Consider the following 13,523-nt stretch of genomic DNA (forward strand, 5'->3'; position numbering starts at 1 on the left):
ATATATATACATGCAATAAAATTTCAATATATGACTAACTTTCCCCACTTTGCCTGCTAGCTAGATGTCTATTAATGAAAGATTTGGAAAGGTGTAATAGATTTTCAGTATATAATCTGAAGTCTCTGATAAAACTGAACCTCAAACTACTCATAAATGCAAAAGAGAGAGTTGTACCTGGTAACCTTAAGACTCTGGTTAGGTAAAAATAGAAACATTGTGTGTTCTTAAGCTAATATATCACCATGCACATATGATAAATTGTATTAATTAAGGCAAAGATCTTACAGAGCTCTCCAAAGTTGTGGTAGATTTCCTTTTCTGTTGAGTTAGAAGGGAGAAGAGTTCCGTTAGGAGTTTTCAGGTCATCATTTATGTCTCCGTTCACATTTCCCAAAAGGCCAAAGTTTGTTGTAGTCGAGGACAATGAATCTGGTATACCAGTGGTTAACTCCAACATTCCAAGATTCAAAGACATGTCAAAAGTAATACCTATAAAATGTCAGAAGTCTTAGTACCCTTGCTGAAATCATTGATAACATCAGTTGAAAATTAACCAGCAGGTTTATTTGAAATCCATTAACACCAAGATCAGTTATTAGTCCAAATATAATAAAATTTTTAAGACCATTTAAGCATGAATGTAAGTACATGTACCTGATGGGAAGAGAATCTCTACTCTGTTAGTTCCTGTTTTTGTTATAAATATTGAATTTTCTCTGTAATATGTATAGGTGACACTGGCATAAAATTGTGGGGTGATGTCTATTCTGTCTGCATATAAAATCATGCCTGAAAAAATGAAATATGATATAGAACAAATATTTTAACATCTTTAAACCATTGTTCACCTTTCAACAACTAGGACGAAGTAGAGATAACAATCTCTAAGCATACTGCAGACATACATTTTTATGCATGGGATTAATTTACACAATGTACTTAAACTGCATTTAAGGCATACAAAGGCAATCCAAGAAATTCACATAATTTCTTCCTGCGGATTGAACAGAAATTGTGATTCCGCAGGATTTTGACCCTAAAGAAAAAAGTATGTTCACTTTACAGTATCTCTAAACACACAGAAAATGTAGGAACTACTAGTAATTTCAATTGGAAAACTTCTCTGTCAAGATTATACTTTGGTTCACAAGCACTTCCATAAATGATCCAATTAATGTACAATTTTCTTTTTATTTTCTGGACATCTAGAATATTTTATCAAACAAAAGGTATGAATATTGTGTTTATTTACCCTAATTGTACCAGTCATACACCCCTAGGAAAAATGTTTTCAAACAATGAAAGAAGAGGCCCATAGGCCACAATGCTCACCTGTGTCATTATTGCCCTGTTGTTCTATTCCCTATATATATTCCTTTGCAAATCTTTGATTGCCTATTGTGGCCCCACCTTACCCCAGGAGGTCATGAATTGAATAAAATTAAACCTACACTACATGAGGATGCTTCCATATCAATATGACTAATCATGCCTATGCTGTTCTTTTAGAATATTTTTAAAGATCGTTTCCTATACATTCCTATTCAAAACTTTGATCGTATATTGTGGCCCCACTCTACCCCTGGAGTCATTACTTGAACAAACTTGAATCTACACTACTTGAGGGTGCCTTCATATCAATATGACTTAATCATGCCTCTTCTGTTTTTGAAAAGAACATTTTTAAAAACTGTTTCCTATATATTCATATGCAAATTTTTGATCATCCACTTTGGCCCCATCCTACACCAGGGGGTCATAATTTGAACAAATTTGAATCTACACTACCTGAGGATACTTCCATATCAATATGATTAATCATGCCTTGCTGTTCTTGAGAATAAGGTTTTTAAGAATTTTTCCCATATATTACTATGTAAAACTTTGATCGTCTATTGTGGCTCCAGGGGTCATGATTTGAACAAACTTGAATCTACATTATGTAATAAAGCTTTCACTTAAGTTTAATTTTTTCTGGCCCAGTGGTTCTTAAGGTATGTCACTCGTGAAATTGGTTATATCAAGGACTTTTTGAGAAGTACATGTATGTTTTAAATAAGGACTCATATAGCATGACTCAAAATCGCAAAGAAAATGGGGGGCCAGTGTGCATCTTACTGAACTACGGTACAATTAAGTTCACCTTTTTGCACTTAAATTGTAACTCTTTGGTTAATCACTTTTATCTTTATCATATTTTATGAGATGTAATTATGGCAATAAATATAATCCTATTTTACATAAAATAGTTTGAATAATACTTATCATTGAACAATTCATGCAAATTAATGCGCATTAATTATTGCAGCAATTTTTTTCTACCCATTGGGAAAGGGTCCGGTACCGGTTCAATTGGGAAGAATACCATTGATGTAGAACAAAGGAAAATTTTCTGTCTTTAAAACAAATGAAACATATTTTGCGTCTATTACAACCTCATTACCTATTACTCCCTGTTTTAAAGAATAAACAAGTATTTATTGTTTTTTCATATCAATGTCCCTTGTTTTTTCATGCTTTCAATTTGTCAAAATGTATGACACTACGCTGTCGAGCTGTCTTCACCGCAGGTCCCGCCATATTACAACTAATCTCTATACTTTCGATTTAAGAGGAAGTGAAACAATTAGTCAACTTGTACAATGTTTCATATAAAAAGAAATACGACGTCATCGTAGTCTGTTGCTTGGCAGTTGAATTGGGAATTTTTAGTCTCAAAATTGGGAAAAATTAATGTTTTTTGGCATTGGGAATGGTACCTTTATCGGTACCAGTTATATAAGGAAAAAAATCGCTGTATTGTGTGACCTTTTTGCACTAAAAAAGTATCACATTTAGGGTATAAAAAATCTAAGTAGGCAATAAATTATTTTCTTGTATCAAACTTTTTATGACTAAGTGCTGATCGGTTGGAAGTATCAGGTTGTTAAAAGTAATGAAAGAAAAGGTTAGGGTCAGTGATGTAAATTTTGAGATATTGGTCAAAATGTGCGATTTTCAGGCAAAAAACGGTGTAAATTTTATCTTGACTTCTTTAATATATCTTCATTTCTTGGCAAAGTCTGTTGAGTGAATGTGTAAAATTTGTTCTAAAAATATAAATTGAGACCCAAATTTAATATTCCTAGCATATCATTACGGAAAATATTCTCTAAGTTAAAATATGTGGGGCTAAAGTTCCAAGATATTAAATTTAACAAATGTGTAGATTTGGAGAATTTTCTTCTAAATATCGATCCACCACAAGAAATAGTCCCTCATAAATCTTACTTCTTTATGAATTTATGAGCAGTTTTTTAATTGAATGTTAAATAATTTGCATTGTTTACTTTAAATATGTTATAAAACTTGAATTGTAATAAATAGTTTTGAAGTCAAAGGATCAGACTGAACTTTTCTAAATAGCTGATGAGTGACATACCTTAAGAAGATCTTTGAAAGATGCCATTAAATTTTCACCAATTTTTAATTATCTCCCCTTGAAAGAGGATGTGGCCATTCATTTGAATAAACTTGAATCACCTTCACCCAAAGATGCTTTGTGGCAAGTTTGGTTGAAATTAGCACAGCAGTTCTACAGCAGAATATGAAAATGTGAAAATTTAACAATGCCACCAATGACAGACAATGGACAAATTTCTATCAGAAAAGCCCACTTGAGCCTTCAGTTCTGGTGAGCTAAAAATCACAGTTGCTTTAAATGGTGAAAACACATGCAAATAAAGTGTTCTATTAATTTTACCTTGGCCTGATAAAATGTTTGTGAATAAATTACAAATTGAGTAGATTTTAATTTTTTTTAGTTTGAACCCAAGGGTAAAATAACAAATCTGATTAGAATTCTTTAGTGTGCAGTGTATGGAGAGTCCTTAAGGAGGAGTGACCCTTACTGCCAAAAAAGATACTGCTGAAAGAATAGATTACTATTTTCTTTATATAATTTTCTCCTTCAACAATAATTTGTCTCAAATTAAGCCCCAAATGATATATATATACTAAATGTGCTTGAATTTCACCCCTCTTTTGTTTGTTAAATTTCATAATACCAGGAATATTCCAGTTTAGTACATACAGAGTTATTTTCCCGATATTTAAAACATCAAGAAAAGAAATCTGCACTTACCTGTTTCTGCTAGATTGACTTCTACCTGAGCTTCTCCTCCATTCTTTTCCTTGAAAACAAATGCATGGAAGACTGTGGCATTTATCTTGGTTCCATTAGCATTGACAGCTTGTGCTGTACGAGTCTGTATCTCCAGTAGGGTGATGTTTGTTCCTGGTTCTACCATAGTCAGCATCACATACTCTCCCAGTCCATTAAATGTATAGGTCAGACCATCCAGTGTTCTTACATGGGGGTCTCCAAAAGAGGATCCTTGGGGAGGAAAAACAAACAACATTAAAACTGACAAGAGACCCAAGGGCTTTAATGGTCACCTGAGTATAATACAGCACTGTAAAGGATCCACAGAAGTATAAAATAAAACAAAATAAACTGATGAATGAAGATTGTTGCCTAAAAGCAAGAGAAGTAGGATGATCAGGGATCAACAGTTAATTTAGTACTCATTAATAACAAATCATAAAGTAGATCTATTTATTTGCCTGTACTTGCCAGTGCTAGTGCACTGTCATTTGTCACTATAACCATGCAGGCTTAACAACACATTATTAGTACTTGAACACATACAGCTAACCCATCACATTTCCTCTCCCATATTTGCTTCTTTTGATCTTTGAAAAACAGTTAATGTACAAAGAAATGGTATTTTTGTCTCATTTTTTATTTATCCATTATTTACAAGTCTTTCTGACCAATAAAAACTATGAAGTACTTTTTGTATTATACAATAGAAATTCTTGTTAAATTGTTGTATTCAATTGACCTATCAGTTATATAATCTATGGAGATTAATTATCATAGGTGAAAAGCAAAGGGGAATAACTTTTCTCAGTTGCATACAAATTTTCCTACAAGATCAATAGAGCCCTGCCCATCACCAAGAACACTTAACCCAGTAGTCCATTATTTCACAAATCTGTTAAAAAACTTGTGCATGTTCATTGCAACTTTAATTGTACTCATTTGCCTAATAGATTCCCAGGAGCAGAGAAGAGATTTATAAAGAAATAATGCATTTTTGATATATAATAGAGTCCCACCCTAACACCAGAACACCTGAACCAGGGGCCATGAATTTCACAATTTTGGAAGAGGAACCCTTGCTTATCATTACCATGCAACAGGGATCGAAATTAACTTTTTTGACCACTAGCAAATTTTATCTAGTGGAATATTTTTTTACTAGCAATATTGAACTTTCACTAGCATTTTTTTCTTCTCATAGTAATTAACATAGGAATTATTTGAATGAGTTCACAGAAAACTTATTTACACCTTTAAGGTCGTTTTATACAAGGTGAAATCTGACCGGATACAGGGGTGTGCAATTAAAAAATTCAAGCACTAGCCCACAGACTACCCCAAGTAAAGTTACTAGCTCAAACGTAGGGGAAAAGAGTATCTTAAACAATGAAAGAAAAATAGTTTATCGTTGAAAAAGTCCGAGTCTTAAGGTCATTCTTTTTTTAAATTTAAAGTTTAATTCTCACTAGAAAAATTGAATCATATATAAATCAATTATGAATGAAAATAAAATAAAAATTAATTTAAAAATAAATTATCTTTCATTTTTTTTTTCATCTTAAATCACTATAAATACTCTTGAAATATATTTTTTGAAAAACACATACATGTGTAAGACTTTTTCTCTAGTTGATTAAGTGATCGTAAATAATTAAATGGGATATCTACATGCATTTACCATAAACAAAGGAATGGAGGAAATTCGGATTAGGAAAAAACGATCATTTTTGGAAGTAAATAAGTCAGGTAGTACTGCAAAATGGATAAGATTATGGAGATTTACGAACAACAGGAGCATGCTACCTAGAAATTTTTGTTTGAGAATTTGATAGCAAAAAAAGTTAATAAAATACCTGTAGTGCTTTTCATGTATTAGGCTACATGGGTAATCTTAATTTTTACTAGCCCGTGGGGCACCTCTGTGCATAAAATCACTAGCCCTACCCCCAAAAATGGTAGCCCCGGGTGTGAGGCAATGCTTATTGCACATTCCTGGAATAAACTAAAAAAAAGTCCGAAAAGGACTGATTTTATTTTACTCGCAAAAGTTGGCGACCAGAGGTCCCTTTTAACTCGCAATTTCTGTTTTTAATTCGCATTTAGCGAGTATTTCCCGATAATTTCAACCCCTGATGCAACTAATTTATCTACTAAAAACCCAGGGGCTGAGAAAAAAAACTTCAAAGAAATAATACATTTTCACTACATAATCAACAGAGTTTCGTCCTAGCACCAGAGCTCCTGACCCAGGGGCCACAGAATCCACAATTTTAGAAGAAACACTCTTGCTCATCATAACCATGCACTTATTGCTTAATACCCAGGTGCAGAGAAGATTTTTCAGACAAATAATGCATTTTCACTACATGATCAATAGAGCCCAGTCTTAACACCAGAACCCCTGACTTATGAGATATGTTAAGTTAGCTACTAGTAACTGGCTACGACAAGTGGGTAAAGTTAGCTACTAGTAAATGGAAATGGCCAATTGGAGAAGAATCTAAAACCTAGCGCACATATTAGATATCTTAAGCACTTAAAGTAACCTAATTATGTTCCCCAAACGAAGTTGGGGAAGCTATGAATTTTACAATTCTGGAAAGATATCCTAGCTCAACTATGCATACACTTATTTGTGTGCTAAATACCAAGAGAGGTAATTTTCAAAGAATTCATGCAGCGGCTATGAATTCCACAATTTTGGAAGAGGAACCCTTGCTCACGATAACAATGCACTTAGATTGCCTGTTAAATAGTCAGGGGCAGAGAAGTTTTTTTTAAAAAGAATTTTATTATGTGCACCGCATGTACACTACTGTGGAATCATTAAAATTCATGGGGGTCAATTTTCGTGGATTGCTTAAATTTTACAGGTTCAAGGGGACGTAATTTTGTGTATTATTATATACCCAAGTGTGTATCACTCAATTTTACTGTAGATTTCATACAATCACGTGACGGTATGATCCGACTTTCCAGATCACCACACTGTGGTTTTCTGAATCCATATCACCCCTCTCTGAAATTGATGACGTAGTACCAGAAACATGACGTTATTTTTCATGCGCATCAAAAAGTTCCTTGACAAAATGCTTTGTTTAATGGAAAAATCTTATAAAAATTGATCTCAAAAGTTTTTTTAAAACTATATTTTGCTAGTTGTAAGGGGGGTATATAATAAATTTATCATTATAACAGTAACTTGATCCGAAGAGCCGTATCATGTCAAGTTGACTCTTCGGATCAAGTTACTGTTATAATAATGTATATTTCTTGTATACCTACAAAAGGAAACATGATTTTGTAACCCTAATTTATTAATTCGTGGATGAGAGGTACCCATGAATTCCAGGAAAATTGAGCCACCACTAAAACCAATGTCTAACATCAAAGCACCTCACCCAGGGATTATGAATTTCACAATTTTGGATGAGGAACCCTTCTTATCATCATCATCATGCACTTAATTTATCTGCTAAATACTAAGGGGCAGAGAAGAAAATTTTCAAAGAAATTATGTATTTTCACTATATATATAATCAATAGATCCCAGTCCTAACACTAGAAGCCCTGATCCAGGGGCCATGAAATCCACAATTCTAAAAGAAGTACATGTTCTCTTGCTCATCATAATCATTTGCTAAATACCCAGTAGTAGAGAAGAAAGTTATCAAAGAAATAATGCATTTTTATTAGCATATTATCAATAGAGCCCCGCCCTAATACCAGAACCCCTGAACCAAGGGCTATGAATTTCAGAAAAGGCACCTTTGCTAATCATTACCGTGCACTTGTCTGTCTGCTAAATATACAAGGGAAGAGAAGAAGCTTCTCAAAGAATTTACACTTTTTCACTATATGATCACTATATGATCAATAGAGCCCCCCTCACTCCAGAACCCCTGACCCAGGGACCATGAATTTCACAATTTTGGTAGAGGACTCACTGCTTATTACAATCATGCCAACAGTTTGACTGCTTGGTGTCCAGAAGTAAAGAAGTTTTTTAAAGATAGCACTAAATTTGATGGTTTAGCCCCACCTCTCAGGCCCAAGGGAGGGTCTGAACCATGAAATTCACATTTGTTCCCCTTCACCCTTAGATGTGATATGCCAAAATTGGTTGAAATTGGTTTGGGAACAAGAGAAGAAGCTGAAAATGTTCAAATTTTTACGACCAATGAATGACGAACCTGAGTTGTTCAGGTGACCTTAAAATACTAAACTTCTTCAATCTACAAAATGATATTGCTTTGTACTTTGTAGAGACACCAGTTACAGACAGGTTATAGATGGTCTAGAATGAAATAGAGAATTTACTGATCTACAGTCAAACTTGACAAGTGAAATCTGTTGGGACTGACAAAATTCTCTGAAATATCTTGGGGTTTGAGATACTAAAGTTGAAACCTAAGTATATTATAGGGTTGGGAAGAATAAGGTCATTTCAAAATATCCTTCAATTCAATATACATGTGTCAGTGTTCCAGATACCAGTGTACATCTAGCTCCATGCACATTCAATGTAAGAGTTGTAAGAGTGGAATATGTTTTACTATTTAATTCTAAGCACTTGTTCCCTTATCCATGTTATCAATAGAGATTGTTCTATTTGACGTATCCGTATACGTATCCGTATCCGTATCGAGGTGAGAGAGGCATCTCGATCCCGATGTCTAAATTATTTACTATAATTTCCATCGTTATTTGTTTGGTTTTAGAGCAGCCCCATTCATTTAAGAATAGCATATGGTATTTTTTCTAATAAAAATGTATTAAGCTGCTGTAAAAGTCTGGCATTTCGCTGGAATTTTTTTTTAAAAAATAGATAATGAAATTAAATAAAATAAAAATTTCTTTTCATTATATTGTTTAAAATTTTAATTGCAATTTTGTTTAAAAACATTTATTGGGATCCCCCTTTCTCCCTCTTAACATCATTTTATTGATTGATTCTGTAATTTACATTAGATGACATAAAAGTTACCCCCCCCCCCCCCCACACTCACACACTAAAATGCAAAAGACTTTAATATCCACAATCAATAAAACCGTGTAGCTGTTTTCTAAAGAGAATTCGCTTCCAGACCCTTACCAGTATATGCTTAAAAATGCCACCCCCCCCCCCCCCTCGGGAACACACACAAACTTTCATAGTGTCTGTTGACTTTCTTCATTCTTTTTTTCAATGAACTATTTGACAAATACCTGTATATCTCCCCTTCCCCTCCCCAGTTGAAATTGCTTCTTTCGTGCCTATTCTCATACGGCTTGATTTTGCTTTATATTTTGTCCTTTCAGCAGTATTAACTTGAAAAGACTTCATGGCGACAAAAAATAGGTAATGAAATGAAAATGCAATTGTTAAATTTATTTTTCCTTTTAGTTCTCTTGTTGTCGTACATGCGTATTATAATTCATGGTTTGATATAGAAACTGTTTCAGAATACGGTATTCATTATCTTAACTCTCTTTTTATAAAAAAGAAAAGAACATTAGACTAAAAAATGCCAAAACATTAGATTTATCTATTTCTTCTATGCTACCTTTTTCATCCAGCTGATTTTAATTTATTTTTTTTATTTTATTTTTATTTATTTACTTATGCATTTTGGCCCAGATCGGGACAAGTGCGAGTCAATTCAACACACAGTTTATAGAATTAAAGAGAAGAGACTGCTTCTACGTAGCAGAGAAATAAAAAAACACAGAATAAAGGATAAACTTTATACAAAACATTTAATTGATAAAGTATCAGCATTTTTTCAGAGTTTTGATCCCGCTTGTACACAAAGAATTACAGTCATCTTAATTTCAAAAGATAAATCATTAAGTTAACTTTAGTCAACATGTATAAAAAGTAATGTATAAGACATAAAAAATTTTCTCCGTTTATCTCCTATTATCGACTGCACAATTGTTAATTCATCCCCGACAAAATTTGCGTGTAATTGCATAACTTTCGGAAATGGTAGTCCTTTCTCAAGCTCTCTGGAATTTCGGATACGGCTATCACCTAACAATTTAGGGAAATTTAGAGTCTTCAAACAACCCCAGAATTGCCAGCTTTCCAAAGCTTTTCTGGAGAACTATGTCCATCACATATAATCAAATGATATACAGAATGTTGAAAATGATAAAAAAGAAAATGAGGATGAAGATTTTCAGTGCCACCCCCCCCCCCCCCCCCCCCCACCACACACACACACACAGAGTATGCAGTATGGTCAAATTAATCTTTCACAGTTAATGTATCCGTAATTATTTTTGTGGAAAGAGGAACTCAAAACTTAATATCCATACCCCCCCCCCCCCCCACACACACACACACATACCCAGTAATAGGTTTGTTTTAAGAGTTTGATTAATTTCTACACCTTTTTATTGTCATATTGTCAAAGTTTTGCTAAGGTGACTTGTCATTTTTTGGTTTCTCCCTGCCTCGGCCCAGCTTCCCCCTTCTCCACTTTGTTAATCAACTTTAAGTGTCTGCTTGATGTAGACAAACTTATACTCATCTAGAATGTTTGGTATCTGACACCTCGTACAGTTAAACTTTGTTAAATCAAATCCTTGGATATATCGAAGTTTTAATTGGTCCAATCAAGTTTGAGATAACAAGCGTTGACTGTATGCATTATGGGAAATATATCTTGTACTGGTAAAGGTTACTTCGAGAATGATACAATAATATATCCTGATATTGTGAGAGAGAGAGAGAGAGAGAGAGAGAGAGAGAGAGAGAGAAGGGGAAGTCCCTTTTTGAACCTTTTTTTTTTATTTTTAAACAATTTAATAAAAATATACATACTTTTTTTTTTACTAATTTTATTTTTTTTAAATCCTTCCATAAAATGATAGGTGTGAACAGCAACTTAATACGTTTCATTAGGAATATTACTATATATCTTATTTTCCAATGAATGAGGTTAAAATCAATCAAGAAACGATAGAAATGTTACCCAACGGTTAAATCATCGGGATCGAGATGCCTCTCATACCTCGATACGTATACGGATACAGATACGGATACGGATACGTCAGATAGAACAATCTCTATTACCAGTCTAGCACAATCCCATACCTGATGTGAGCGGACTGTAAAATTCACAGGTATCAGAAATTCTCAGCTTCAGGAATTCACTACAAAGGTTGGACTGTACACAGCAGTAGTTGTGTGGTTCTTCATCCTTCAGATTGGCCATGGCTTCATTATGTATGGGGTGCTCCGTGTAAATAAAACCAGCCTCTCTCCCAGTGCTGATCAGATTGGAATGGGTGGAGTTTCTTGAGTAACAGCATTTCTTAAAAACAGAAATAAAAAAAAAACAAAAAAAAAAACAATTATACTGCATTTTATAATAAATTCAGATAAGATACATGAAATCTTGTAACAAACACTGAACACATTCCTGAGTACATTACTGCAGATAAGGGTGAATTAAAAAAAAATGACCACCAAACTGATTTTTTTTGGCAAAATTCAACTACTTATAACATATTTTTCACTTATATCGTCATATTGCAAATGCATTCTAGTTTAAAATCCTGAAGTGGCAATAGAATAGACAATTGGATTAAAAAGTTTCAGAATTTTTATTAGTAAAATTTCTTTTGAAAAAAGAAAATATCATTACACCTTAAAAGACTTTCTAAAATACATAATCACAAGAAATTATAGTTTTTTTATGCTTTAAAATGGTAAAAGGGGGATAAATGATTAAATCTAGACCTTGAATGAGTATCTTCTCTTGCACATGTGACAAAAAATTGGCTTTTTGATTGTTATTTTACATTATTTTTTCAATTCTGGTTTGAAAAGTTTTAATATGAAAAAAATATGAAGCAATAAAATTCCCCAAAATTCACTTTCTTGTCCGTTCAAGTCAATTCTTTAAATCTAAGCCAAAAAAGAATTGTTATATATGAGTTCTCTTATGAAAAATACTAGATTTTGAAGTGACCTTATGTTACATTATTGTGTTGCACTCCTGACATCTGATATGTATTTTATTAAACATTGTTTTAAAAATTATAACACACAATAACCCATTTTTACTTTGTAAATCAATTTGTTGTGTTGATATTTTTCATCGTTTACAGCAGGTTTCTCATATTTTGAAGACCTTAAAACATGATTATTTGCAAGGTGTAATATACATAAATTGTATTTAAAATATATGTGAAATGATGAGAACTATTCCCTGAATTGACTGTAAAATTTCTGTAACTTGTTGATAGACATAGTGTTTTGAACATCAAATAGTATCAAGCATTTTTTTTTCAACTTGATTTTTAGTAAAGATAGTTAAAAAGCATCGGTAATTATGAAGCAGTTTTGTTGCACTCCTGACTGCAGTAAAGTTTAAAATTATAACCACAGAACACAAAAATTCATAAAGTGTTGGCAACATCAAGTGGTAATGAAATTGTGCAATACTTATAGTCCAATACTTCATAATTAAAACAGATGAAAGTATTTAAAATTCGCATTTTATCTGGAATTATACCCTATTTTATGCCAAAAAACTAGCTTAAATGTATATTTAGAAGAAAAAATATATTTTAAAGCATATTTTCCTTTAGAAGACAAACACAGTTACCCACCAGAAAAATTCTACTCATCATTTTCTCTTTCATTTTATTCTTATTGGATGATTTATAGTTCTAACATATTTGTTGCACTCCTGACCAAAAGCACTGGGGCCTTTAAAGTAGAATTGTGAAGTGAAAATTACATAAGAACTTGTTCTGTTGTTTCAGTGAAGTTGAGGAGGAATTACTCGAATTTTATGACAATGTTTTAGTGTGTTTATTTTTAATGTTCATTAAAAAAAATCACAAAAAAGATAAAAACACATCTGAATTGATAAAATTGAAAAAGGAATGATTTTAATAATAAAACTGTCAATAATTTAGCATTAAATTATACAAAAAGATCATTATTAATTAATGAATACTTCTAAGCATGAATAGAAGTCTTTTCGTCACACAACTTGAATCTTTAAAAAAATGTGTTGCACTCCTGACCATAGAAACATGGATCAGAAGCACAGACAGATCCTGTAATTGATAAATCTATTTGGTAAAAATGTTCTTTGTGTCTCTATTTTCCAAAATAAAAATCAGAAAATCATATAATGATAATAGTTTTTTCATGCTTGGGAGCAAAATATCAAATGTTGCACTCCTGACATTTTGGGGTATGTACATATACTTGACTCTCATTAATGCTGCTTGTGATTTATATAACATTTTTAAGTTTTAAAATGTATATCAGTTATTATTTTACACTTCCAAAATTCTTTTTTGTCTTAATTTTCTATCACAATTTTACAATTGATGTTTTTTTGGCAACACTACATTTTTTCTG

The 13,523-nt window shown here is 32.6% G+C and overlaps 1 protein-coding gene across 1 annotated transcript in view; it reads right to left on the minus strand.

The window, feature by feature from the left end:
* Window positions 1-13,523, minus strand: part of LOC133187515 (fibrillin-1-like) — a 77,849-nt gene that overhangs the window by 51,062 nt on the left and 13,264 nt on the right. The window contains exons 5-8 of the mRNA XM_061322921.1: window positions 11,235-11,454; window positions 4,127-4,378; window positions 658-792; window positions 289-492 (exon numbers count right to left, since the gene is read on the minus strand). Of these exons, the coding sequence (XP_061178905.1) occupies window positions 289-492; window positions 658-792; window positions 4,127-4,378; window positions 11,235-11,454 (811 nt within the window). The remainder of the gene's footprint in view (window positions 1-288; window positions 493-657; window positions 793-4,126; window positions 4,379-11,234; window positions 11,455-13,523) is intronic.

The sequence above is a fragment of the Saccostrea echinata genome, unplaced genomic scaffold (genome assembly GCF_033153115.1).
Source record: "Saccostrea echinata isolate AGI-Se365-2 ecotype Australia unplaced genomic scaffold, CSIRO_AGI_Sech_v1 ptg000001l, whole genome shotgun sequence".
Classification (NCBI taxonomy): Eukaryota; Metazoa; Mollusca; class Bivalvia; order Ostreida; family Ostreidae; genus Saccostrea; species Saccostrea echinata.